The sequence below is a fragment of the Pteropus medius genome, unplaced genomic scaffold (assembly GCF_902729225.1).
Source record: "Pteropus medius unplaced genomic scaffold, Ma_sr-lr_union100, whole genome shotgun sequence".
Lineage (NCBI taxonomy): Eukaryota > Metazoa > Chordata > Mammalia > Chiroptera > Pteropodidae > Pteropus > Pteropus medius.
The window spans coordinates 1-26,020 of NW_024342647.1; the positions used below are offsets into that span (position 1 = coordinate 1).

General features: G+C 42.0%; 2 protein-coding genes across 2 annotated transcripts; both read right to left on the reverse strand.

Annotated features, from left to right (window-relative positions):
• Positions 1–1,379: 1,379 nt before the first annotated feature.
• LOC120605740 (olfactory receptor 1J4) lies at positions 1,380–9,176 on the reverse strand. Its single transcript, XM_039866668.1, has 2 exons — positions 8,680–9,176; positions 1,380–2,322 (listed from the first exon to the last, which is right to left on the reverse strand). Exons 1-2 carry the CDS (start codon positions 9,174–9,176, stop codon positions 1,380–1,382), a joined length of 1,440 nt encoding a protein of 479 aa, XP_039722602.1.
• A 6,131-nt stretch (positions 9,177–15,307) lies between these two features.
• On the reverse strand, positions 15,308–24,024 carry LOC120605741 (olfactory receptor 1J4-like). Its single transcript, XM_039866669.1, has 2 exons — positions 23,528–24,024; positions 15,308–16,250 (listed from the first exon to the last, which is right to left on the reverse strand). Exons 1-2 carry the CDS (start codon positions 24,022–24,024, stop codon positions 15,308–15,310), a joined length of 1,440 nt encoding a protein of 479 aa, XP_039722603.1.
• Positions 24,025–26,020: the final 1,996 nt, after the last annotated feature.

Below are 26,020 nucleotides of genomic sequence, written 5' to 3' on the forward strand. Positions count from 1 at the left end.
CCCACCAAATTTGTCCCCTGATATCTATAAACTTATTGCCTTCCATCCCTCCCCCACTTGGCCCTGTCCAGAGGTCCCCTTAATAGGCCAGTAGCCATCTCACCTCAGGGTATTGCTAGTTGCCGATCTTCATGCTTGCAGTGCTTTTCCCCTGATATCCCCATGCTCCCTCACCTGTCCTCAGTCGTGTCTTTGTTTGGATGTTACCTTTCCCATTTTGTATTCCCAGAACTTAGAAAATCGCCTGGCACATAATATTCACACAATAAGTGTTTTCCTGTGTGTGAGTTGTGACGGCATGCACTCAGCTTCTCCCTATGAGAAGTGGGAGCGCTCAGTGTGGGAACAAGACAACACTCCTTTCTCCAGACTAAAATTAGGCAGATAGGTTGTATTCACCACAAAAATCCAACTCAGAAGCAAAACTTAGAATCTTCTTAGAATGGGGAAATTTGATCATTGGATTGACTCTTTTGTGTTGCCCTGTTAAGTTCTTGTCACAGGTACAATCAAATTAAAGTTTATTTAGCCCTTGAAAGTACTTTATTAACTAGCTACTACATTAAGAAGGTAAGCATTCTAGATTTTATTAAAATAAACATTGGAAACATTATTGAATATTAGTAGCTTTGGAAAACAACCAATAAGAATGAGTAAATAAGAAGCTGATTTATACCTCATTACTCTAATGGGTAGAAACTGTGAGTTATAATTGAAAGCTATATCACCTATTGCTGAGGTGGGTTGTTTTTTTGTTTTGTTTTGTTTTGTTTTACCTATCAAAACAACATTCTACACAAAACTTAAACGGCTCTGTTTCATGGTACAAATCTTCATTTCACTATAGACAAGGTGATTCATACTATAGCACTTTGAGAATTCTGAACAGCTACCATCTGGGGGTCGGAAAATTGGGAGTGAAAAGGTCTAGCTTAATCTAAAACACCGTCACATTTCGTACATCTAATCATGTCTTAAAACAAAACCACTTTTATCTTTAAAAAGGAAATAGAAAATGCTGGTGCCGTTTTCCTTCTGAGAAGTGGTTGGTGTGTTCTGTGTCTCAGCAAGTCTCCTCGCTCTCCAGGAAGACACAAAAAAAGCTCAACCCATTTAGAAATGTGAACCCCACACCTGACTGATAAGTAGTTTGGTGCTTTGAAGACTACAAGGTAAACAGATGTTTCAGAAATGCCATTTTTAGGATGATTGAAAAATAAAGGACAATGGATAGGACTAACGTGGAAAGGATTGGATCCAATAATATAACTGCCCCTTAAGGACACTTGGGAGGGTGCTAGTGACAATAGTGATAGACACACAATTTTTCGAGGCCTCTATGACAAGGCCAGTGGGTGAAATAAGAACACAGGTGATTCTCACTTGGTGACTAGGATGTTGTTTCTGAACAGAATCCCCAGAGCCAACTTTATGTCTCTGTTCCTTAGGCTGTAAATAAAGGGGTTTAACATGGGGGTCACCGCTGTATACATCAGAGAGGCTATCCTGGCTTTATCACTGGAATCACTTGATGAAGAGGAAAAGTACAGAGCTATAATTGTTCCATAGAAGAGAGACACCACAGAGAGGTGGGAGCCACACGTAGACAAGGCTTTGCAGAGCCCTGTGGTAGAGGGGACTCTCAGGATAGAGGCTCCAATACGGCCATAAGAGGCCATGATACCACTCAATGGAATAATGCCAAGCACAGCCCCTGCAGTTAATATGGCCAGCTCATTGACAGAGGTATTTGAGCAGGACAACTTGAGTAGCAGGGGTAGGTCACAGAAGAAGTGGGGAATGATATTGTCAGCACAGAAGGACAGTTGGGCCAGGAGGAGGGTGTGCAAGAGGGCACTGCCACAAGAGACAAGCCAGGAGCCAGCCACCAGCAGTACACACAGCCCCTCCTTCATAATGGTGGTATAGTGTAGAGGGTGACAGATGGCCACGTACCTGTCATATGCCATCACTGCAAGAAGGAGACTGTCAAGACAGCCAAAAACTATGAAAAAATACATCTGTAAAATGCACCCCGCATAGGGGATGAATTTGTCCTTAGAGTGCATGTCCCTCAACATCTTTGGGACGGTGACAGATGAAAAGGACACATCAGTGAAGGCCAAGTGGCTGAGGAAGAAGTACATGGGCGTGTGGAGGCGAGAGTCCAGCCTGATGAGCAGGATGATGAGCAGGTTCCCCAGCACCGTGGTCAGGTACATGCCCAGGAACAGGGCGAAGAACACACCCTGCTGCTCTGGCCGGATGGGGAGCCCCAGGAGGAGGAAGCCGGACACGCTGCTCTGGTTCTCCCTCCTCATGCTGCGCCTCTGTCTGCAAGAATGAAGAGAGTAGGAAATATCTGAGTCTTTGAAAGTATGACTTGGCCACCACAATAGGGACTCTTATTTTCTCCTGGAGAAGAAGAATAACTTCTTGAACATATATCGTCAGCTAGTGCTGCTAAAGCAAGCAACACCCTCAATGCCTAACACGATGTCTTCCCAATAAATGCATTCTTCTTATTCTTTCAATCAACCAGGTTTTGGCATTATGATACTAATTGGAGTTACAAGAACAAATGGGACATACAAGACCTCTTCCCTTTGCGTGCCGACCCTCCAAGGAGCACCTGACAGAGGGCTGACCAACGGTATGGTCTGCAGCCAGGGCAGTGCAGTGATTCTGGGCCCACCTCTTTCTAGCTGATGACTTAGGAGCCACACCTCTCTTGGCTTCATCTTGTGCACTGTAACATGAAGATTCCAATAGCACATGTTCACAGTTAATAGGAGGATTCTAATTCTATACACACTAATATCTAAGAAGAGTGTCCTGAATAAAATAAACACACAAAATTTTAGTCATTGCTTTTATGCCAGGGTAAGTATCCAAATAAAACCAGGATCGAGTTCAGAAATTTACTAAAACAACATTACGAGATGGTCAGTATGAAGAACCAGTGATTTGACCTATAGTTTATGCTAACTCATTAGAGCTCTCACACTCTCAAGGGGAGTTTCGACTCATATCTTACCACTGGGGTAAATCTGATGGAGTAGTCTTCGTGCAAGTTCATCTTTTACCAAGATATAAAACTTACTTTATTTCGTGTCTCCATTTATATCTGGTGCTTTAAGTTGGCTCAGAAATAAATAGGAAGAAAGCCACCTGAGTTCTGAGAACTGGGGATGCCAGTGATTGGGAGGTGTCTATTAGAATTTACAGTTACCTCATTGACCATCACTATTTCCCAATACTGATCTTCACACTTGTAACACTTGACATTTAATGAATGCTGTGTCAGACAAACACATTTTTGCATCAATGCCTCATTGAATCTTCAACAGTCCTAGCATAAAGCTGTTATTAAAGCTTCGTTGTAGACATACTCAGAAGGAACTATCGTGTCGTTACACAGTAACTGCTGTAACACAGGTCTCTCAAGTTTTAAAATTTCCTCGAATCTCTGCTGCTGTGACCCCACTGTTTCTCTCTTTAATTGGGCAACAGTGCCAGGACCTTAAAAATTATTATTTCAGGTATGATAATATCCCCGTGTTCATATAGCTCTCAGAACTCATAATCCTATAACCCTTTAGTTTGCAAATGGCTTTCATAAGCCTTCAAGTTCATTTAATTCATCAATGTATGTTTTGTGTCTGGGAAGTAGAGAAAATAGTGATTTTGTTTTTTCATTTACGAAGAGAGCAGTGAATTGTTTACAGAATTTCACATAGATATTACATGGTGGAACCTAATATGAAAGGTAGATTTTCTGATAATTTTCACAAGAGAGAGAATCTTTCCATTTCTTTCCATGGGTGGTAGAGGGGATGAGCTAAAGTTAAATGTCAAAATCCTCATGTGCTTAGGAGAGAAACTTGACATTCACATTGTTGTGTAAGTATCTGACCGGGTAGGTCATCCCAGAAGGGAAACCGGGACCGCAGACATCTCCTGGAGGAGACCCAGGAGAGACGATCCCTAATAACACTGCGGAGCTGCAACTTGAGGGGAAGGAAACAATACAGAAACGGCGCCTTCATTCAGTCAGCAGCACGTGTGAAAGAGGTGGCTGGGAAAATGCTCAGTACAGAGAAGAGGAGAAAGTGTGACCCGGAGGTTTGCATAGGCCTAATTTTCCTGCCTTTGTACCAGATATTTTCTCCTAAGCAATCAGGAAATGTAGAGTCAGGTTCCTGGTCACCACGATGCTACAGTTTACTAAGTGCTCACAACATCCTAGTGTTTAAGTACCTAACAGACAAGGTCTTACAGTGGTTATCATTGTTCATTTCCTTTTGACATTGGAGACTGTTGAGCATCAGAGGCCATACCCAAGGCCACAAAGCTATCCAGTGTGAAAAAGACAGAGATTCGAGTGTAGATGTATGTGACACGAGAAATGAGCATTTAGTTTCTAAACCATATCAATAAAATTGAAGAAGATTGTCTCGGGCTTCTAGGGTACCTCCTGTATCATTATTCAAACCACTGAAAAATGGCCCCTACTTTCTTCAAAATGGGCTTTTTTTTCTTTTAAAGCTGCCTGTGTGGATTCTGGTCTGTAGAAAGTGGAGAATTCACATGTGAGTATGTTAAGCAAAAACGCACATTAGTATCTTGGATTTTAAGTCTCTATCCACACATCTTCTGAATAAAGGAAGGCAGAGTGTGCGTTCATTACACACAAAAGCAGTTACTGTGACAGATACACAATTGTTAAAAGGGAATTTGATAGACTTCTCTAGCTTATACTCAAGGTAGGTAAATGCAGTCAGGGTATGAGTCACCGTCACACAATTCTATGCAAAATTCACAAACAAAATACAGTGTCACATGCACCTCATAGCTGGACACAGAACTATCACACACCCTCTACCACATGCACTGAAGTCGTAAGCGGTCATATATATTGAAATCACAAGTAATACACAGTGTTTAAACACAGCACACAGACAACAAAACTCAAGTAAAATAAGCACATACGTTTCTGCGAGGAAAGTTTGTGCGTTCTCTGACTTATATATATTCTAAGTGAGGTCATCCGGTGTATGAGTTAGCAGACCGTTTGCACGGGCACATGCACACACACGCACACACATGACTATGGACATTTCTAGGTGCCTGTTGACCTATACCAGTGCTGTGAGTTCAGACACCTTCTGCTTCATGATGTTACCTGAATCCTCACTTTCCGTGCAGAAGACCCAGGATTGAAGGAAAGAGAGCAAACGTCGGTGGACTGAGGATTTTTACAGGATTTCATATCTCTTCACCAGCTTCCAACAATGGGCAGGCAACCTCTTTTTACCCATCGGAAAGAAACCCGAGAGGAAAACAGCCCCAAATCTCTGAGTACAGCAGCAGTCACCTCAGGCTAATTACCCCACTTCCTCCAGGCCCCTTGGGAAGGAGCACGTTTAGGGTCCAGAGGGCCTGAGCTGCAACTGGAGTCATAGGAGAAAGTGTCCATGATGTTTCTGATATGTCGGGCTTCAGGTCAGGTCTCTGGATCGGAAGCAGGAGGTTGCCCAGTCACCGGCAGCTTCTGCATCAAAATTCAGCTTCTCTGTAACGCTGCATATGGCCCAGGCAATGCACAGGCTCCAGCAGCTGCTGCAGGCTCCCACAGCACCTACGCAGACCTGTCTTCGACCTCCATTACACCCTTATGAATGCACAGGTCTCCCCACGCCCCTGTGAGATTCTGAAGCACAGGATCCCTGCCTTGTTGAGGAGTAGAGGGATTGAAACCGTATGCTCTGGGGAAAATGACTATGAGCTCGCTGCTTACTAAGAGCATACTTGAGTAATTTGTCAAAGATCTCAGAGACTCAGATTCTTCAAAGTGGAAATAATAACAGTTCCCGTTATGTGGGTTTGAAGGATGGTTAAATGAGCACATAACGAAAGCTTAAAGGTGTTAAGGTTTATTGTCATTGTCTGTATCAGCAGGGATCAACCATGGCTCACATGAGGTGCTCGCTTACTGTTCAGTTGATTCATTTGTTCATTCATGCACTTAAATACTATTAAGTTTCTCACGAGGTGATATACACTTTGGAGACATAGCAGTAAGTAACATAACAGAAACGCCTCCTGAGGAACACACATTCAAGTAGGAGGTGCAGAAAAAATGTTAATGCAAAAAAAATGGTAGGAAAATGGCAAAACTTCCTGGGCTACAGTAAAAATCAGACTTGCAGCAAGAGAGAATCCCAAATGTCCATGAACAAGTGAATGGGGAAAAGAAAGCTGTATATGTTCATACCATGGAATTAATGTCCTCATACTCAGCAATTTAAAAAATGAATGAATGAATAAAAAGAATGAGAGATGTATTGATGCATATTCTAACATGGTGAATCTCAAAATGCTTATGCTGAGTGCAAGAAGACAGCAGTAAAAACTATACACCATATGATTTTATTTAGATAAACTTCTAGAAGGTACAACCTAATCTATGTGACAAAAAACAGTTCAGTGATTCCCCTGGGGACAGATGGAAGGAGAAATGAAAGAGAGAAGGGTGGGCATGAGGAAACTTCATAATCTTGAGAGTTTTAGTGATAGTTTCGTGGGTGTATGCATGTCAAAGCTATTCAAATGACGTTAAGTATATTCCAAGTACATTAAATATACAAAGTTTATTGTATGTCACTTACACCTCAAAAAATCTGGAGATAAAATATTGCCATTTGTGTAAAACATGGATAGATCATGAGAGTATTATGCTAAATGAAATAAGTCAGGTGGAAGGAAAAGAATTGTATGATTTCACTCATATGTGGCTTCTAAAACAAAAACAGCACATGAACAAACAAAATAACACACAGAGTCATTGATACAGACGACAGAATGGTGGTTACCAGAAGGGAAGGTGGCTGGGGGAAGACAAGTAGAGTAAAAGAGGTCAAATACATGGTGACGGGAAGAGACACGACTTCAGGTGGTAAGCACACAATAGAGTATACGCATGTCTCCTGATAGTTGTAACCTGAAATTTATATAATGTTATGGACCGTTGTCTTCCCAATACATTTATATTTTAAAATGTGGATGTTTTTAAAGGAAAAAAATGACAAAATAAGTGTGATCACGTTATTCCTTTATTGAATGCCTTCCAAAGGGTTCCCAAATTACTCAGACTGAAAACCAAAAACTCTACTATGATGGTTAATTTTACCCAGATATTTTGTCAAACACTATTCTAGATGTTTCTATAACAGTATTTTTTTTTGAATGATATTAACAGTGCAATCAACAGGCTCTAAATAAAGCAGATTGTCCTCCGTAATATAGGTGGAACTCATCCAGGCAGTTGAAGGCCTTTAGAAGAACTCTGATCTCCCCCAAAGAAGAGACAATTCCGTCGGCAGACTATCTTCACCTCAAACTGCAACTTTTCCCCAGGTATTTGTCTGCCCGCCTACCCAGCAGATTTGGGACTAACCAGCTTCCACAATTGCACAACCGTATGAGCCAATTCCTTAAAATATATCTCTCCCTACACATGCACACACAGGAATGCACACTCGCACACACATACGCACACACTCGCACGGCTTATTGATTCTTTTCTCTGGAGAACATTGCCTAATACATCTACAATGACCGTAACTGCCCCGCGAAATTTCTCCCCTGATACGTCTAAACTTATTGCCTTCCATTCCTCCGTCACTTGGCCCTGTCCAGAGGCCACCTTAATAGGCCAGGGGACATCTATCCTCAGGGTATTGCTAGTTGCTTATCTTCATGCTTGAAGTGCTTTTCCTAGATATCAAAACACTGTCACATTTCGTACATCTAATGATGTCTGAAAGCAGAACTGCTTTTGTCTTTAAAAAGGGAATGGAAAATGCTGGTGCCGTTTTCCTTCTGAGAGGTGGTTGGTGTGTTCTGTGTCTTAGCAAGTCTCCTCGCTCTCCAGGAAGATACAAAAAAAACTCAACCCATTTAGAATTGTGAACCACACACGTGACTGATAAGTAGTTTGGTGCTTTGAAGACTACAAGATAAACTGATATTGTTGGCAATGCCATATTTAGGATGATTGAAAAATAAATGGACAACTGATATGATTAACGTGGAAGGGATTAGATCCAATAACATAACTGCGTCTGAAGGACTCTTGGGAGGCTACTAGCGACATAGGTGACAGACACACAATTTTTCGAGGCCTCTATGACAAAACCAGTGGGTGAAATAAGAACACGGTTAGGTGATTCTCACTTGGTGACTAGCATGTTGTTTCTGAACAGAATCCCCAGAGCCAGTTTTATGTCTCTGTTCCTTAGGCTGTAAATAAAAGGGTTTAACATGGGGGTCACCGCTGTATACATCAGAGAGGCTATCATGGCTTTGTCATTCGAATCGCTTAATGAAGAGAAATAGTGCAGTACTATAATTGTTCCATAGAAGAGAGACACCACAGAGAGGTGGGAGCCACATGTGGACAAGGCTTTGCGGAGCCCTGTGGTAGAGGGGACTCTCAAGATGGAAGTGCCAATACGACCATAAGAGACAAGGATGGCAATAAATAAAAAAATGACAGCTAGAGTGCCTACAGTGAATATGACGAGCTCAGTGACAGAGGTATTTGAGCAGGACAGCTTGAGGAGGACGGGAAGACTACAGAAGAAATGGGGAATGATATTGTCAGCACAGAAAGACACCTGGGCCAGGAGGAGAGTGTCTAAGAGGGCACTGCCACAGGAGACAAGCCAGGAACCAGCCACCAGCAGCACACACAGCCCCTCTCTCATGATGGTGGTATAGCGTAGAGGGTGACAGATGGCCACGTACCTATCATATGCCATCACTGCAAGAAGGAGACTGTCAAGACAGAAAAAAACTATGAAAAAATACATCTGTAAAATGCACCCCACATAGGAGATGAATTTATCCTTAGAGTACATGTCCCTCAACATCTTTGGGACGGTGACAGATGCAAAGGAGACATCAGTGAAGGCCAAGTGGCTGAGGAAGAAGTACATGGGCGTGTGGAGGCGAGAGTCCAGCCTGATGAGCAGGATGATGAGCAGGTTCCCCAGCACCGTGGTCAGGTACATGCCCAGGAACAGGGCGAAGAACACGCCCTGCTGCTCCGGCCGGATGGGGAGTCCCAGGAGGAGGAAGCCGGACACGCTGCTCTGGTTCTCCCTCCTCATGCTGCTCCTCTGTCTGCAGGAATGAAGGGAGTAGGAATTATCAGAGACTTTGAAAGTCTCATTATGGCCACCACAGCAGGAACTCTGACTTTCTCCTGGAGAAGAAGAATAACTGCTTGAACATATATCGTCAGCTAGTGCTGGTAAAGCAAGCAACACCCTCAATGCCCTACACGATGTCTTCCCAGTAAATGCATTCTTCTTGTTCTTCTAATCAACCAGGTTTCTGGTATTATGATACTATTTGGAGATACGAGAATAAATGGGACATAAAGGACCTCTTCTCTTGGCGTGCTGACCCTCTGGGGAGCCTCTGACAGATAGTTGACCAAAGTATGGATCTGCAGCCAGGGCAGTGCTGTGATTCTGGCCCCACCTCTTCTTAGCTGATGACTTAGGGAGCCACGCCTCTCTTGGCTTCATCTTGTGTCACCATAGTGTGAAGATTCCAATAGCACATGTTCTCAGTTAATAGGAGGATTCTAATTCAATACACAGGAATATCTAAGAACAGTGTCCTGAATGAAATAAACACACAAAATTTTAGCCATTGCTTTTACACCAGGATAAACATCCAAATAAAACCAAGATCGAGTTCAGAAATTTATTAAAACAACACTATGACATGGTCAGCACGTATGTCCTAAAGTTTATGATAACTCATCAGAGTTCTCACACTCTCAACAGGAGTTTCGACTCATATCCTAACATCGGGGTAAATCTGATGGAATTAGTCTTAGTGCAAGTTCATCTTTTGCCAAGATATAATACGTACTTTATTTCGTGTCTCCATTTATATCTGATGTTTCAAGTTCGCTCAGAAATAAGCAGAACAAAGCCACCTGAGACCTGAGATCTGAGAACTAGGGATGCCAATGATTAGGAGGTGTCTATTAGAATTTACAGTTACCTGGTTGACCATCACTATTTCCCAACACTAATTTTCACACTTGTAATACGGGTCATTTAATGACCGCTATGTCAGAGAAACACATTTTTGCATTATTGCCTCATGAATCTTCAACAGTCCTAGCATAAAGTTGTTATTAAAGCTTTGTTGTAGACATACTCAGAAGGAATGAGAACTATCGTGTCGTTACACAGTAACTGCTGTACTCACAGGTCTCTCAAGTTTTAAAATTTCCTCGAATCTCTGCTGCTATGACCCCACTGTTTCTCTCTTTATTTAGGCAACGGAGCCAGCACCTTAAAAATTATTATTTCAGGTTTGATATCATCCCACTGCTCACATAGCTCTCAGAACTCATAGTCCTATAACCCTTTAGTTTGCAAATGGCTTTCATAAGCCTTCAAGTTCATTTAATTCATCGATGTATATTTTGTGTCTGGGAAGTAGAGAAAATAGTGATTTTGTTTTTTCATTTACGAAGAGAGCAGTGAAATTGTTTACAGAATTTCACATAGATATTGCATGGTGGAATCTAATCTCAGAGGTAGATTTTCTGATAATTTTCACAAGAGAATCTTTCCCTCTCTTTCCATGGGTGGTAGAAGGGATAAACTAAAGTTAAATGTTAAAATCCTCATGTGCTTAGGAGAGGAACTCGACATTCACATTGTTGTGTAAGTATCTGACCAGGTGGGTCATCCCAGAAGGTAACCCGGGACCACAGACATCTCCAGGAGAGACAATAACACTGCGGAGCTGCAACTTGAAGCAAGGGAAACAATACAGAAACGACACCTTCATTCAGTCAGCACCACGTGTGAAAGAGGCGGCTGGGAAAATGCTCAGTACAGAGAAGAGGAGAAGCTGTGACCTGGAGGTTTGCATAGGCCTAATTTTCCTACCAGATATTGTCTCCTAAGCAATCGGGAAATGGAGAGTCAGGTTCCTGGTCTCCACGACGCTACAGTTTACTGAATGCTCACAACATCCTAGTGTTTAAGCACCTAACAGACAAGATCTTACAGTGGTCATCGTTGTTCATTTCTTCTTGGCATTGGAGACTGTTGAGCATCAAAGGCCATACCCAAGGCCACAAAGCTATCCAGTGTGAAAAAGACAGAGATTCGAGTGTAGATTTATGTGACACCAGAAATGAGCATTTAGTTTCTAAACCATACCAATAAAATTGAAGAAAATTGTCTCGGTCTTCTAGGGTACCTCCTATATTATTATTCAAATCACTGAAAAATGGCCCCTAGTTTCTTCAAAATGGGTTGTTAAAATTTAATTTAATTTATGATTGGGATTGAGGAAGAAAATACCAGAAAAACACAGGGTTATATGGGTGTCAATGAAGGCAGTAGGGGTAAGAGGCTGAAAATGGTAATGAACAGGAAAATAAAGGCTTTGTTATGGTCATGTATATCTAGTTGTCTAAAAAAAAAAAGGAAGAAAAGAAAAGAAAAAAAGGACAAAAAAAATTTTTTGACTCTAGCAAGTAGAGAATTAAAATGTGAGAATGTTAAACACACACACGCTATTTGTATCTTGATTTTAAGTCTCTATCCTACACATCTTCTGAGTAAAGGAAGGCAGGGTATGAGTTCGTTACACACAAAAGCAGTCACTGTGACAGATACACACATACCAAAAGATGATTGATAGACTTCTCTAGCTTATATCAGGTAGGTAGATGCAATCAGGGTATGAGATACCGTCACACAAATCTTTGCAAAACTCACAAACAAAATACAGTGTCACATGCACCTCACAGCTGCACACACAGAACTATCACGCACTCTCTACAGCATGCATTGAAGTCGTAAGAGGTCATACATATTCAAATTGCAGGTGCTGCACACTGTCTTACACACAGCACACAGACGACAAAACTCAAGTAAAATAAGTGCACACGTTTCTGCGAGGAAAATTTCTGCCTTCCCTGACTTATATTCTAGGTGAGGGCATCCAGTGTGTGAGTCAGCGGACCGTTTCCACAGGCACGTACAGACACACACGCCCACGCGCACGCACACACACACAAGACCATGGACATTTCTGGGCACATGCTGACCTATACCAGTGCTGTGAGTTCAGATACCTTCCTCTTCATGATGTGACCTGAATCCTCACTTTCCGTGCAGAAGATCCAGGATTGAGGAAAGAGAGCAAACCTCGGTGGACTGAGGACTTTTACAGACTTTCGTATTTGTTCACCACATCAAAACAATGAGCAGACAACCTCTTTATACCCATCAGAAAGAACCCCGAGAGGAAAATAGTCCCAAATCCCTGAGTGGAGCAGCAGTCAGCTCGGGCTAATTGTCCCGCTACTTCCTAGCCACTTGGGAAGGAGCACGTTTAGGGTCCAGAGGGCCTGAGCTGCAACTGGAGTCACAGGAGAAGGTGTCCATGATGTTCGTGATATGTCGGGCTTCAGGTCAGGTCTCTGGATTGGAAGCAGGAGGTTCCCCGGTCACCGGCAGCCTCGCATCACAAATTCGGCTTCTCTGTTCAGCTGCGTATGGCCCAGGCTATGCACAGGCTCCCACAGCTGCTGCAGGCTCCCACAGCACCTACGCAGACCTATTTCAGACCTCCATTACACCCTTACTAATCCACGGGTCTCCCCCACGCCCCTGTGAGGTTCTGAAGCATAGGGTCCCTGCCTTGCTGAGGAGTAGGGGGATTGAAATCGTGTGCTCTGGGGAAAATGATTATGAGCTCACTGCTTACTAAGAGCATACCTGAGCATTTTCCCAAAGATCTCAGAGACTCAGATTCTTCAAAGTGGAAATAATAAAAGTTCTTGTTATGTGGGTTTGAAGGTTATATGAGCACATAACGAAAGCTTAAAAATGTTGAGGTTTATTGTCATTGTCTGTATCATCAGGAATCAACCATGGCTCACACAAGATGCTTGGTTATTTTTTAATTAATTTATTTGTTCATTCATTCACTTAAATACTATTAAATTTCTCACGAGGTGATATACACTTTGGAGACATAGCAGTAAGTAACATAACAGAAACACCTCCTGGGGAACACACATGCAAGTAGGAGGTGCAGAAAAAAATGTTAATGCAAAATAACTGGTAGGAAAATGGCAAAACTTACTGGGCTACAGTAAAAATCAGACTTGCAGCAAGAGAGAATCCCAAATGTCCATGAACAAGTGAATGGGGAAAAGAAAGCTGTATATGTTCATACCATGGAATTAATGTCCTCACACTCAGCAATTTAAAAGATGAATGATTAAAAAGAATGAGAGATGTATTGATGCATATTCTAACATGGTGAATCTCAAAATGCTTATGCTGAGTGCAAGAAGACAGCAGTAAAAACTATACACCATATGATTTTATTTAGATAAACTTCTAGAAGGTACAACCTAATCTATGTGACAGAAAACAGATCAGTGATTCCCCTGGAGACAGATGGAAGGAGAAAAGAAAGAGCAGAAGGGTGGGCACGAGGAAACTTCATAATCTTGAGAGTTTTAGTGATAGTTTCGTGGGTGTATGCATGTCAAAGCTATTCAAATGACGTTAAATATATTCCAAGTACATTAAATATACAAAGTTTATTGTATGTCACTTACACCTCAAAAAATCTGGAGATAAAATATTGCCATTTGTGTAAAACATGGATAGATCATGAGAGTATTATGCTAAACGAAATAAGTCAGGTGGAAGGAAAAGAATTGTATGATTTCACTCATATGTGGCTTCTAAAACAAAAACAGCACATGAACAAACAAAATAACACACAGAGTCATTGATACAGACGACAGAATGGTGGTTACCAGAAGGGAAGGTGCCTGGGGGAAGACAAGTAGAGTAAAGTGGGTCAAATACATGGTGGCGGGAAGAGACTCAACTTCAGGTGGTAAACACACAATAGAGTATACGCATGTCTCCTTATAGTTGTAACCCTGAAATTTATATAATGTTATGGACCGTTGTCTCCCCAATACATTTATATTTTAAAATGTGGATGTTTTTAAAGGAAAAAAATGACAAAATAAGTATGATCACGTTATTCCTTTATTGAATGCCTTCCAAAGGGTTCCCAAATTACTCAGACTGAAAACCAAAAACTCTACTATGATGGTTAATTTTATGTGTCAAATTTTCTAGGCTTCCTTACCCAGATATTTTGTCAAACACTATTCTAAATGTTTCTATAACAGTATTATTTTTGAATGATATTAACAGTGCAATCAACAGGCTCTGAGTAAAGCAGATTGCCCTCCATAATACAGGTGGGACTCATCCAGGCAGTTGAAGGCCTTTAGAAGAACTCTGATCTCCCCCAAAGAAGAGACAATTCCGTTGGCAGACTACCTTCACCTCAAACTGCAGCTTTTCGCCGGGTATTTGTCTGCCCACCTACCCAGCAGATTTAGACTTACTAGCTTCCACAATTACACAATCGTATGAGCCAATTCCTTAAAATAAATCTTGCTCTACACATGCACACACATGAATGCACACTCGCACACACATGAATGCACACTCGCACACACAGATGCACACACACACACATGCACTCATGGCTTATTGGTTCTTTTCTCTGGAGAACATTGCTTAATACATCTACAATGACTGTAACTGCCCCACGAAATTTGTCCCCTGATACCTCTAAACTTATTGCCTTCCATTCCTCCCCCACTTGACACTGTCCAGAGGCCCCCTTAATAGGCCAGGAGCCATCTCACCTCAAGGTATTGCTAGTTGCTGATCTTCATGCTTGAAGTGCTTTTCCCAGATATCAAAACATTGTCACATTTCGTACATCTAATGATGTCTGAAAGCAGAACTGCTTTTGTCTTTAAAAAGGGAATGGAAAATGCTGGTGCCATTTTCCTTCTGAGAGGTGGTTGGTGTGTTCTGTGTCTTAGCAAGTCTCCTCGCTCTCCAGGGAGATACAAAAAAAGTTCCACCCATTTAGAATTGTGAACCACACACGTGACTGATAAGTAGTTTGGTGCTTTGAAGACTACAAGATAAACCGATATTGTGGGCAATGCAATTTTTAGGAAAATTGAAAAATAAATGGATAACGGATATGATTAACGTGGAAGGGATTAGATCCAATAACATAACTGCCTCTGAAGGACTCTTGGGAGGCTGCTAGCGACAAAGGTGACAGACACACAATTTTTCGAGGCCTCTATGACAAAACCAGTGGGTGAAATAAGAACACGGTTAGGTGATTCTCACTTGGTAACTAGGATGTTGTTTCTGAACAGAATCCCCAGAGACAATTTTATGTCTCTGTTCCTTAGGCTGTAAATAAAGGGGTTTAACATGGGGGTCACCGCTGTATAAATCAGAGAGGCTATCATGGCTTTGTCATTGGAATCGCTTAATGAAGAGAAATAGTGCAGTACTATAATTGTTCCATAGAAGAGAGACACCACAGAGAGGTGGGAGCCACAGGTGGACAAGGCTTTGGTGAGCCCCATGGTAGAGGGAACTTTCAGGATAGAAGTGCCAATACGACCATAAGAGACAAGGATGGCAATAAATGGAAAAATGACAACCAGAGTGCCTACAGTGAATATGACGAGCTCAGTGACAGAGGTATTTGAGCAGGACAGCTTGAGGAGGACGGGAAGACTACAGAAGAAATGGGGAATGATATTGTCAGCACAGAAAGACACCTGGGCCAGGAGGAGAGTGTCTAAGAGGGCACTGCCACAGGAGACAAGCCAGGAACCAGCCACCAGCAGCACACACAGCCCCTCTCTCATGATGGTGGTATAGCGTAGAGGATTACAGATGGCCACGTACCTGTCATATGCCATCACTGCAAGAAGGAGACTGTCAAGACAGAAAAAAACTATGAAAAAATACATCTGTAAAATGCACCCCGCATAGGGGATGAATTTGTCCATAGAGTGCATGTCCCTCAACATCTTTGGGACGGTGACAGATGAAAAGGAGACATCAGTGAAGGCCAAGTGGCTGAGGAAGAAGTACATGGGCGTGTGGAGGCGAGAGTCCAGCCTGATGAGCAGGATGATGAGCAGGTTCCCCAGCACCGTGGTCAGGTACATGCCCAGGAACAGGGCGAAGAACACGCCCTGCTGCTCTGGCCGGATGGGGAGCCCCAGGAGGAGGAAGCCGGACACGCTGCTCTGGTTCTCCCTCCTCATGCTGCTCCTCTGTCTGCAGGAATGAAGGGAGTAGGAATTATCGGAGACTTTGAAAGTGTCATTATGGCCACCACAGTAGGAACTCTGACTTTCTTCTGGAGAAGAAGAATAACTGCATGAACATACATCATCAGCTAGTGCTGGTAAAGCAAGCAACACCCTCAATGCCTAACACGATGTCTTCCCAATAAATGCATTCTTCTTGTTCTTCTAATCAACCAGGTTTCGGATATTATGATACTAATTGGAGATAGGAGAATAAATAGGACATAAAGGACCTCTTCACTTGGCGTGCTGACCCTCTGGGGAGCCCCTGACAGATAGTTGACCAAAGGTATGGATCTGCAGCCAGGGCAGTGCAGTGACCCCACCTCTTTCTAGCTGATGACTTAGGGACCGATGCCTCTCTTGGCTTCATCTTATGTCACTGTAGTGTGAAGGTACCAAATGTACACGTTCACATTTAATAGGAGGATTCTAATTCAATACACATGAATATCTAAGAAGAGTGTCTTGAATAAAATAAACACAAAATATTAGCCATTGCTGTTATGCTAGGTTACCTATCCAAATAAAACCAGGATCAAGTTTAGAAATTTACCAAAACAACATTACGAGATGGTCAGCATGAAGGACCAAGGATTTACCTAAATTTAATGCTAACTCATCTGAGCTTTCACAGTCACAAGTAGAGTTTCCGAGCTCATATGCTATCATTGGGGTAAATCCGATGGAACTTGTCTTAGTGTAAGTTCATCTTTTACCAAGATATAAAACTTACTTCATTTCATATGACTTCGTTTCAATCTGGTGCTTCAAATTGGCTCAGAAATAGTAGAAAGAATGACACCTGAGATCTGAGATCTGAGAACCATGGATGCCAAAGGATGTGAGGTGTCTATTAGAATTCACAGTTACCTGGTTGACCATCACATTTCCCAATACCGATCTTCACACTTATAATACTTGATGTTTCATGAACACTATGTTAGAAAAACACCTTTTTGCATTATTGCCTCACTGAACTTCAACTGTCTTAGGATAAGGGTGTTATTAAAGCTTCATTATAGACATATTCAGAAGGAATAAGAACTATCATGACGTCACACAGTAACAATTCTCTCACGTTTTTAAATTTACTCGAATCTCTGCTGCTATGACCCTACTGTTTCTCCCTCTCTTTAATGAGACAAAAAGTCCAGGACCTTAAGAAATATTTTATCAGGGTTTGAAAGCACACCTCTACTCAGATTACTGTCACTACTCAAATCCTTTAGCCCTTGAGTTTGCAAATGGCTTCATAAGCCTTCAAGCTTATTCAATTCCTCAATGTTTATTTTGTGTCTGAGAAGTAGAGGGAAAAAAGTGATTTTTTTTCTTTCATTTACTAACAGAAGCAGTGAAATGGCTTACAAAATTTCACATAGATATTGCATGGTGGAACCTAATATCAAAGGTAGATTTTCTGATAATTTTCACAAGAGAGAGAGAGAATCTACCAATTTCTTTCCATGGATGGTAGAAGGGTAAAGACAAATGTTCAAATACTCATATGCTTAGGAGAGGAACTCGGCATTCACATTGTTGTGTAAGTATCTGACCGGGTAGGTCATCCCAGAAGGGAAACTGGGACCGCAGACATCTCCTGGAGGAGACCCAGGAGAGACGATCCCTAATAACACTGCGGAGCTGCAACTTGAGGGGAAGGAAACAATACAGAAACGGCGCCTTCATTCAGTCAGCACCACGTGTGAAAGAGGTGGCTGGGAAAATGCTCAGTACAGAGAAGAGGAGAAGCTGTGACCTGGAGGTTTGCATAGGCCTAATTTTCCTGCTTTGTACCGGATATTGTCTCCTAAGCAGTCAGGAAATGGAGAGTCAGGTTCCTGGTCTCCGCAATGCTACAGTTTACTAAGTGCTCACAGCATCCTAGTGTTTAAGCACCTAACAGACAAGATCTTACAGTGGTTATCGTTGTTCATTTCTTCTTGGCACTGGAGACTGTTGAGCATCAGAGGCCATACCCAAGGCCACAAAGCTATCCAGTGTGAAAAAGACGGAGATTCGAGTGTAGATGTACGTGACACCAGAAATGAGCATTTAGTTTCTAAACTATGTCAATAAAATTGAAGAAGATTGTCTCGGTCTTCTAGGGTACCTCCTGTATTATTATTCAAATCACTGAAAAATGGCCCCTAGTTTCTTCAAAATGGGTTTTTAAAATTTAATTTAATTTGTGATTGGGATTGAGGAAGAAAATACTAGAATACACAGGGTTCTGTGGGTGTCAATGAAGGCAGTGGGGATAAGAGGCTGAAAATGAGAATGAACTTGAAAATAAAGGCTTTGTTATGGTCATGTATATCTAGTTGTCTAAAAAAAAAAGGAAAAAAGAAAAGAAAAAAAAGAACAGAAAAAAAAATTTTTGACTCTAGCAAGTAGAGAATTAGAATGTGAGAATGTTAAACACACACACACACAGTATTTGTATCTTGATTTTAAGTCTCTATCCTACACATCTTCTGAGTAAAGGAATTCAGGATGTGAGTTCGTTACACACAAAAGCAGTCACTGTGACAGATACACACATATCAAATGATGATTGATAGACTTCTCTAGCTTATATCAGGTAGGTAGATGCAGTCAGGGTATGAGACACCATCAAACAAATCTTTGCAAAACTCACAAACAAAATACAGTGTCACATGCACCTCACAGCTGCACACACAGAACTATCACGCACCCTCTACAGCATGCATTGAAGTCGTAAGAGGTCATACATATTCAAAACGCAGGTGATGCACACTGTCTTACACACAGCACACAGACGACAAAACTCAAGTAAAATAAGTGCACACGTTTCTGCGAGGAAAGTTTCTGCCTTCCCTGACTTATATTCTAGGTGAGGGCAACCAGTGTGTGAGTCGGCAGACCGTTTGCATGAGCACGTACAACACACACGCGCGCACGCACACAAGACAGTGGACATTTCTGGGCATCTGCTGACCTATACCAGTGCTGTGAGTTCAGATACCTTCTTCTTCATGATGTGACCTGAATCCTCACTTTCCGTGCAGAAGATCCAGGATTGAAGGAAAGAAAGCAAACCTCGGTGGACTGAGGACTTTTACAGACTTTCATATTTGTTCACCACATCAAAACAATGAGCAGACAACCTCTTTATACCCATCAGAAAGAATCTCGAGAGGAAAACAGTCCCAAATCCCTGAGTGGAGCAGCAGTCAGCTTGGGCTAATTGTCCCGCTACTTCCTGGCCGCTTGGGAAGGAGCACGTTTAGGGTCCAGAGGGCCTGAGCTGCAACTGGAGTCACAGGAGAAGGTGTCCATGATGTTCATGATATGTCGGGCTTCAGGTCAGGTCTCCGGATCGGAAGCAGGAGATTCCCCAGTCACCGGCAGCCTCACATCACAAATTCGGCTTCTCTGTTCAGCTGCGTATGGCCCAGGCAATGCACAGGCTCCAGCAGCTACTGCAGGCTCCCACAGCACCTACGCAGACCTGTTTCAGACCTCCATTACGCCCTTACTAATCCACAGGTCTCCCCCACGCCCCCATGAGGTTCTGAAGTATAGGTCCCTGCCTTGCTGAGGAGTAGGGGGATTGAAACTATATGCTCTGGGGAAAATGATTATGAGCTCGCTGCTTACTAAGAGCATACCTGCGTATTTTGCCAAAGATCTCAGAGACTCAGATTTTTCAAAGTGGAAATAATAACGGTTCTCGTTATGTGTGTTTGAAGGATGGTTAAATGAGCACATAACGAAAGCTTAAAGGTGTTAAGGTTTATTGTCATTGTCTGTATCAGCAGGGATCAACCATGGCTCACATGAAGTGCTTGGTTATTTTTTAATTAATATATTTGTTCATTCATTTACTTAAATACTATTAAGTGTCTCACGCGGCGATACACACTTTGGAGACATAGCAGTCAGTAACATAACAGAAACACCTCCTGGGGAACACACATTCAAGTAGGAGGTGCAGAAAAAATGTCAATGCAAAATAAATGGTAGGAAAATGGCAAAAATTCCTGGGCTATAGTAAAAATCAGACTTGCAGCAAGAGAGAATCCCAAATGTCCATGAACAAGTGAATGGGGAAAAGAAAGCTGTGTATGTTCATACAATGAAATTAATGTCCTCATACTCAGCAATTTAAAAGATGAATGAATGAATAAAAAGAATGAGAGATGTATTGATGCATATTCTAACATGGTGAATCTCAAAATGCTTATGCTGAGTGCAAGAAGACAGCAGTAAAAACTATACACCATATGATTTTATTTAGATAAACTTCTAGAAGGTACAACCTAATCTATGTGACAAAAAACAGTTCAGTGATTCCCCTGGGGACAGATGGAAGGAGAAAAGAAAGAGAGAAGGGTGGGCACGAGGAAACTTCATAATCTTGAGGGTTTTAGTGATAGTTTCGTGGGTGTATGCATGTCAAAGCTATTCAAATGACGTTAAATATATTCCAAGTACATTAAATATACAAAGTTTATTGTATGTCACTTACACCTCAAGAAATCTGGAGATAAAATATTGCCATTTGTGTAAAACATGGATAGATCATGAGAGAATGCTAAATGAAATAAGTCAGGTGGAAGGAAAAGAATTGTATGATTTCACTCATATGTGGCTTCTAAAACAAAAACAACACATGAACAAGCAAAATAACACAGTCATTGATACAGACGACAGAATGGTAGAATAAAGGGGATCAAATACATGGTGACGGGAAGAGACTCAGCTTCAGGTGGTAAGCACACAATAGAGTATACGCATGTCTCCTTATAGCTGTAACCCTGAAATTTATATAATGTAATGAACCAATGTAACCCCAATACATTTATATTTTAAAATGTGGATGTTTTTAAAGGAAAAATTAACAAAATAAGTATGATCACATTCTTCCTTTATTGAATACCTTCCAATGGGTTCCCAAACTACTCAGAGTGAAAACCAAAAACTCTACTATGATGCTTAATTTTATGTGTCAAATTGGCTAGGCTTCCGTACCCAGATATTTTGTCTAGATGTTTCTATAACAGTATTTTTTTGAATGAGATTAACAGTTCAACCAACAGGCTCTGAGTAAAGCAGATTGCCCTCCATAATGTAGGGAGGACTCATCCAGGCAGTTTAAGGCCTTAAGAGGAACTCTGATCTCCCCTAAAAAAGAGACAATTCCGTCAGAAGACTGCCTTTACTTCAAACTGCAGCTTTTCCCCGGGTATTTGTCTGCCCGCCCACCCAGCAGATTTGGGACTTACTAGCTTCCACAATTGCACAATCATATGAGCCAGTTCCTGAAAATACATCTCTCTTTCTACACACATGTGGATGTGCGTGCACACGCGCGCGCGCACACACACACACACACACACACACACACAGCTTATTGGTTCTATTTCTATGGAGAACATTGGCTAATAGGTCTACATTTACCATAATTCCCCACATATTTTGTCCCCTGATATCTTTAAACTTATTGCCTACCATCCCTCCCCCACTTGGCCCTGTCCAGAGGCCCCCTTAATTCGCCAGGGGCCATCTCACCTCAGGGTATTGCTAGTTGCTGATCTTCATGCTTGAAGTGCTTTTCCCCGGATATCCCCATGCTCCCTCACCTGTCCTCATTTGTGTTGTTATTGGATGTTATCTTTCCCATTTTGTATTCCTAGAACTTAGAAATTTGTCTGGCACATAATAACCATGCACTAAGTGTTTTCCTGTGTGTGAGTTGTGACGGCATGCACTCAGCTTCTCCCCATGAGGAGTGGGAGCGCTCAGTGTGGGAACAAGACAACACTCCTTTCTCCAGACTAAAATTAGGCCGATATAGGTTGTATTTGCCACAAAAATCCAAGTCAGAGGAAAAACTTAGAGTCTTCCTAGAAGGAAGAAATTCGATCATTGGATTGATGCTGTGCTCTGCCTTGTTAAGTCCTTGTCACAGGTCCAATCGAATTAAAGTTTATTTAGATTTTAGCTGCCCTCAAAAGCACTTTATTAACTAGCTACTACATTAAGAAGGTAAGCATTCTGGACTTCATTAAAATAAACATTGGAAACTTGACTGAATATGTGTTGCTTTGGAAAACAATAGGTAAGGAAGAGGAAATGAGCTGATTTATGTCACATTTACTTTAATGCATAGAAACTGTGAGTTATAATTAAACGTTATGTCACCTAATGATGAGGAGGGTTTTTTTATGCCTATCAAAACAATATTACACGAAACTTATACTGACTCTACTTAAAGGTACAAATCTTCATTTTATTATAGGCAAAGTGACACGTAGCACATTGAGGATTCTGACCAGCTACCACTGAGGGTCGGGAAATTGGGTATGCGAAGGTGCAGCTTAATCCAAAATACCATCACAATTCATACCTCTAATCATGTCTTAAAGCAAAACCAGTTTATCTTTAAAAAGTAAATAAATGCTGATGTCATTTTCTTTCCGAGACGTGGTTGCTGTGTTCTGTGTTTTAGCTAGGCTCCTCGATCTCCAGGAAGATAAAACAAAGCTCAAGTCATTTAGAATTGTGAATCACACACCTGAATGATAAGTACTTGGGTGCCTTGAAGACTACAAGATAAACACGTATTGTGGGCATTGCCATATTTAGGATATTGAAAAAAAATGAACAATGGATATGACTAATAAGGTAGGGAGTTGATCCAATAATGTAATTGCCCATGACAGTTGGGAGGGTGCTAGTGACATAGGTGATAGACACACAATTTTTCGAGGCCTCTATGACAAAGCCAGTGGGTGAAATAAGAACACAGTTAGGTGATTCTCACTTGGTGATTGGATGTTGTTTCTGAAAAGAATCCCCAGCGCCAATTTTATGTCTCTGTTCCTTAGGCTGTAAATAAAGGGGTTTAACATGGGGGTCACCGCTGTATACATCAGAGAGGTTATCCTGGCTTTATCACTGGAATCACTTGATGAAGAGGAAAAGTACACAGCTATAATTGTTCCATAGAAGAGAGACACCACAGAGAGGTGGGAGCCACATGTGGACAAGGCTTTGCGGAACCCTGTGGTAGAGGGGACTCTCAGGATACAGGCCCCAATACGGCCATAAGAGACCAATATACCACTCAATGGAATAATGGCAAGCACAGACACTACAGTGAATATGACCAGCTCATTGACAGAGGTATTTGAACAGGACAACTTGAGTAGGAGGGGAAGGTCACAGAAGAAGTGGGGAATGATATTGTCAGCACAGAAGGACACCTGAGCCAGGAGGAGTGTGTGCAAGAGGGCAGTGCCACAGGAGACAAGCCAGGAGCCAGCCACCAGCAGCACACACAGCCCCTCCCTCATGACGGTGGTATAGTGTAGAGGGTGACAGATGGCCACGTACCTGTCATATGCCATCACTGCAAGAAGAAGACTGTCAAGACAGCCAAAAACTATGAAAAAATACATCTGTAAAATGCACCCTGCATAGGGGATGAACTTGTCCTTAGAGTGCATGTCCCTCAACATCTTTGGGACGGTGACAGATGCAAAGGACACATCAGTGAAGGCCAAGTGGCTGAGGAAGAAGTACATGGGTGTGTGGAGGCGAGAGTCCAGCCTGATGAGCAGGATGATGAGCAGGTTCCCCAGCACCGTGGTCAGGTACATGCCCAGGAACAGGGCGAAGAACACGCCCTGCTGCTCCGGCCGGATGGGGAGCCCCAGGAGGAGGAAGCCGGACACGCTGCTCTGGTTCTCCCTCTTCATGCTGCTCCTCTGTCTGCAGGAATAAAGGGAGTGGGAATTATCAGAGACTTTGAAAGTGTCATTATAGCCACCACAGTAGGAACTCTGACTTTCTCCTGGAGAAGAAGAATAACTGCTTGAACATATATCATCAGCTAGTGCTGCTAAAGCAAGAAACACCCTCAATGCCCTACACGATGTCTTGCAAATAAATGCATTCTTCTTATTCTTTCAATCAACCAGGTTTTGGCATTATGATCCTAATTGGAGTTACAAGAACAAATGGGACTCACAGGACGTCTTCCCTTGGTGTGCCAACCCTCTGGAGAGCACCTGACAGAGGGCTGACCAAAGGTATGGATCTGCAGCCAGGGCAGTGCAGTGATTCTGGCCCCACCTCTTTCTAGCTGATGACTTAGGAGCCACGCCTCTCTTGGCTTCATCTTGTGCCACTATAGTGTGAAGATTCCAATAGCACATGTTCACAGTTAATAAGAGGATTCTAATCAATACATATTAATATCTAAGAACAGTGTCCTGAATAAAATATACAAATAATTTTAGCCATTGCTTTTACACCAAGATAAGTATCCAAATAAAACTAGAATCAAGTTGAGAAATTTAATAAAACAACATTATGAGATGGTCAGCATGAGGGACCAAGAATTTGGCCTATAGTTTATGCTAACTCATCAGAGCTCTCACACTCTCAAAGGAAGTTTCCAAGCTCAGATCTTATCACTGAGATAAATCTGACGGAATGTGACTTAGTGCAAGTTCATCTTTTGCCAAGAAATAAAACGTACTTCATTTCGTGTCTCTGTTTATATCTGGTGATTCAAGTTGGCTCAGAAATAGTAGAAAGAAAGACACCTGGGCTCTCAAATCTGAGAACTAGGGATGCCGAAGGATGGGAGGTGTCTATTAGAATTCACAGTTACCTGGTTGAAAATGGCTATTTCCCAATATTGATCTTCATGCTTGTAATAATTGACCTTTAATGAACACTATGTTAGACAAACACATTTTTGCATCAATGCCTCATTGAATCTTCAACAGTCCTAGCATAAAGTTGTTATTAAAGCTTCGTTGTAGACATACTCAGAAGGAATGAGAATTATCGTGTCGTTACACAGTAACTGCTGTACTCACAGGTCTCTCAAGTTTTAAAATTTCCTTGAATTTCTGCTGCTATGACCCCACTGTTTCTCTCTTTAATCAGGCAACAGAGCCAGTACCTTAAAAATTCTTATTTAGACATCTGAAAGCATCTCTCTGCTCACGTAGCTGTCACAACTCATAGTCCTATAATCCTTAGTTTCCAAATGGTTATCTTAAGCCTTAAAGATCATTCAATTCATTAATGTTTATTTTGTTTCTGGGAAGTAGAGAAAATAGTGATTTTTTTTCTTTCGTTTACTAAGAGAAGCAGTGAAATTGCTTACAGAATTTCACATAGATATCGCATGGTGGGACCTAATCTCAAAGGTATATTTTCTGATAATTTTCACAAGAGAGAGAATCTTTCCATCTCTTTCCATGGGTGGTAGAGGAGCTAAAGTTAAATGTCAAAATCCTCATGTGCTTAGGAGAGGAACTCGACGTTGACATTGTTGTGTAAGTATCTGACCGGGTAGGTCATCCCAGAAGGGAAACCGGGAACGCAGACATCTCCAGGAGGAGACCCAGGAGAGACGATCCCTAATAACACTGCGGAGCTGCAACTTGAAGGGAAGGAAACAATACGGAAAATGTGCCTTAATTCAGTCAGCAGCACGTGTGAAAGAGGTGGCTGGGAAAATGCTCAGTACAGAGAAGAGGAGAACCCGTGACCTGGAGGTTTGCATAGGCCTAATTTTCCTGCCTTTGTACCAGATATTTTCTCCTAAGCAATCAGGAAATGGAGAGTAAGGTTACTGGTCTCCACGATGCTACAGTTTACTAAATGCTCACAACGTCCTAGTGTTTAAGCACCTAACAGACAAGATCTACAGTGGTTATCACTGTTTCTCTCCCT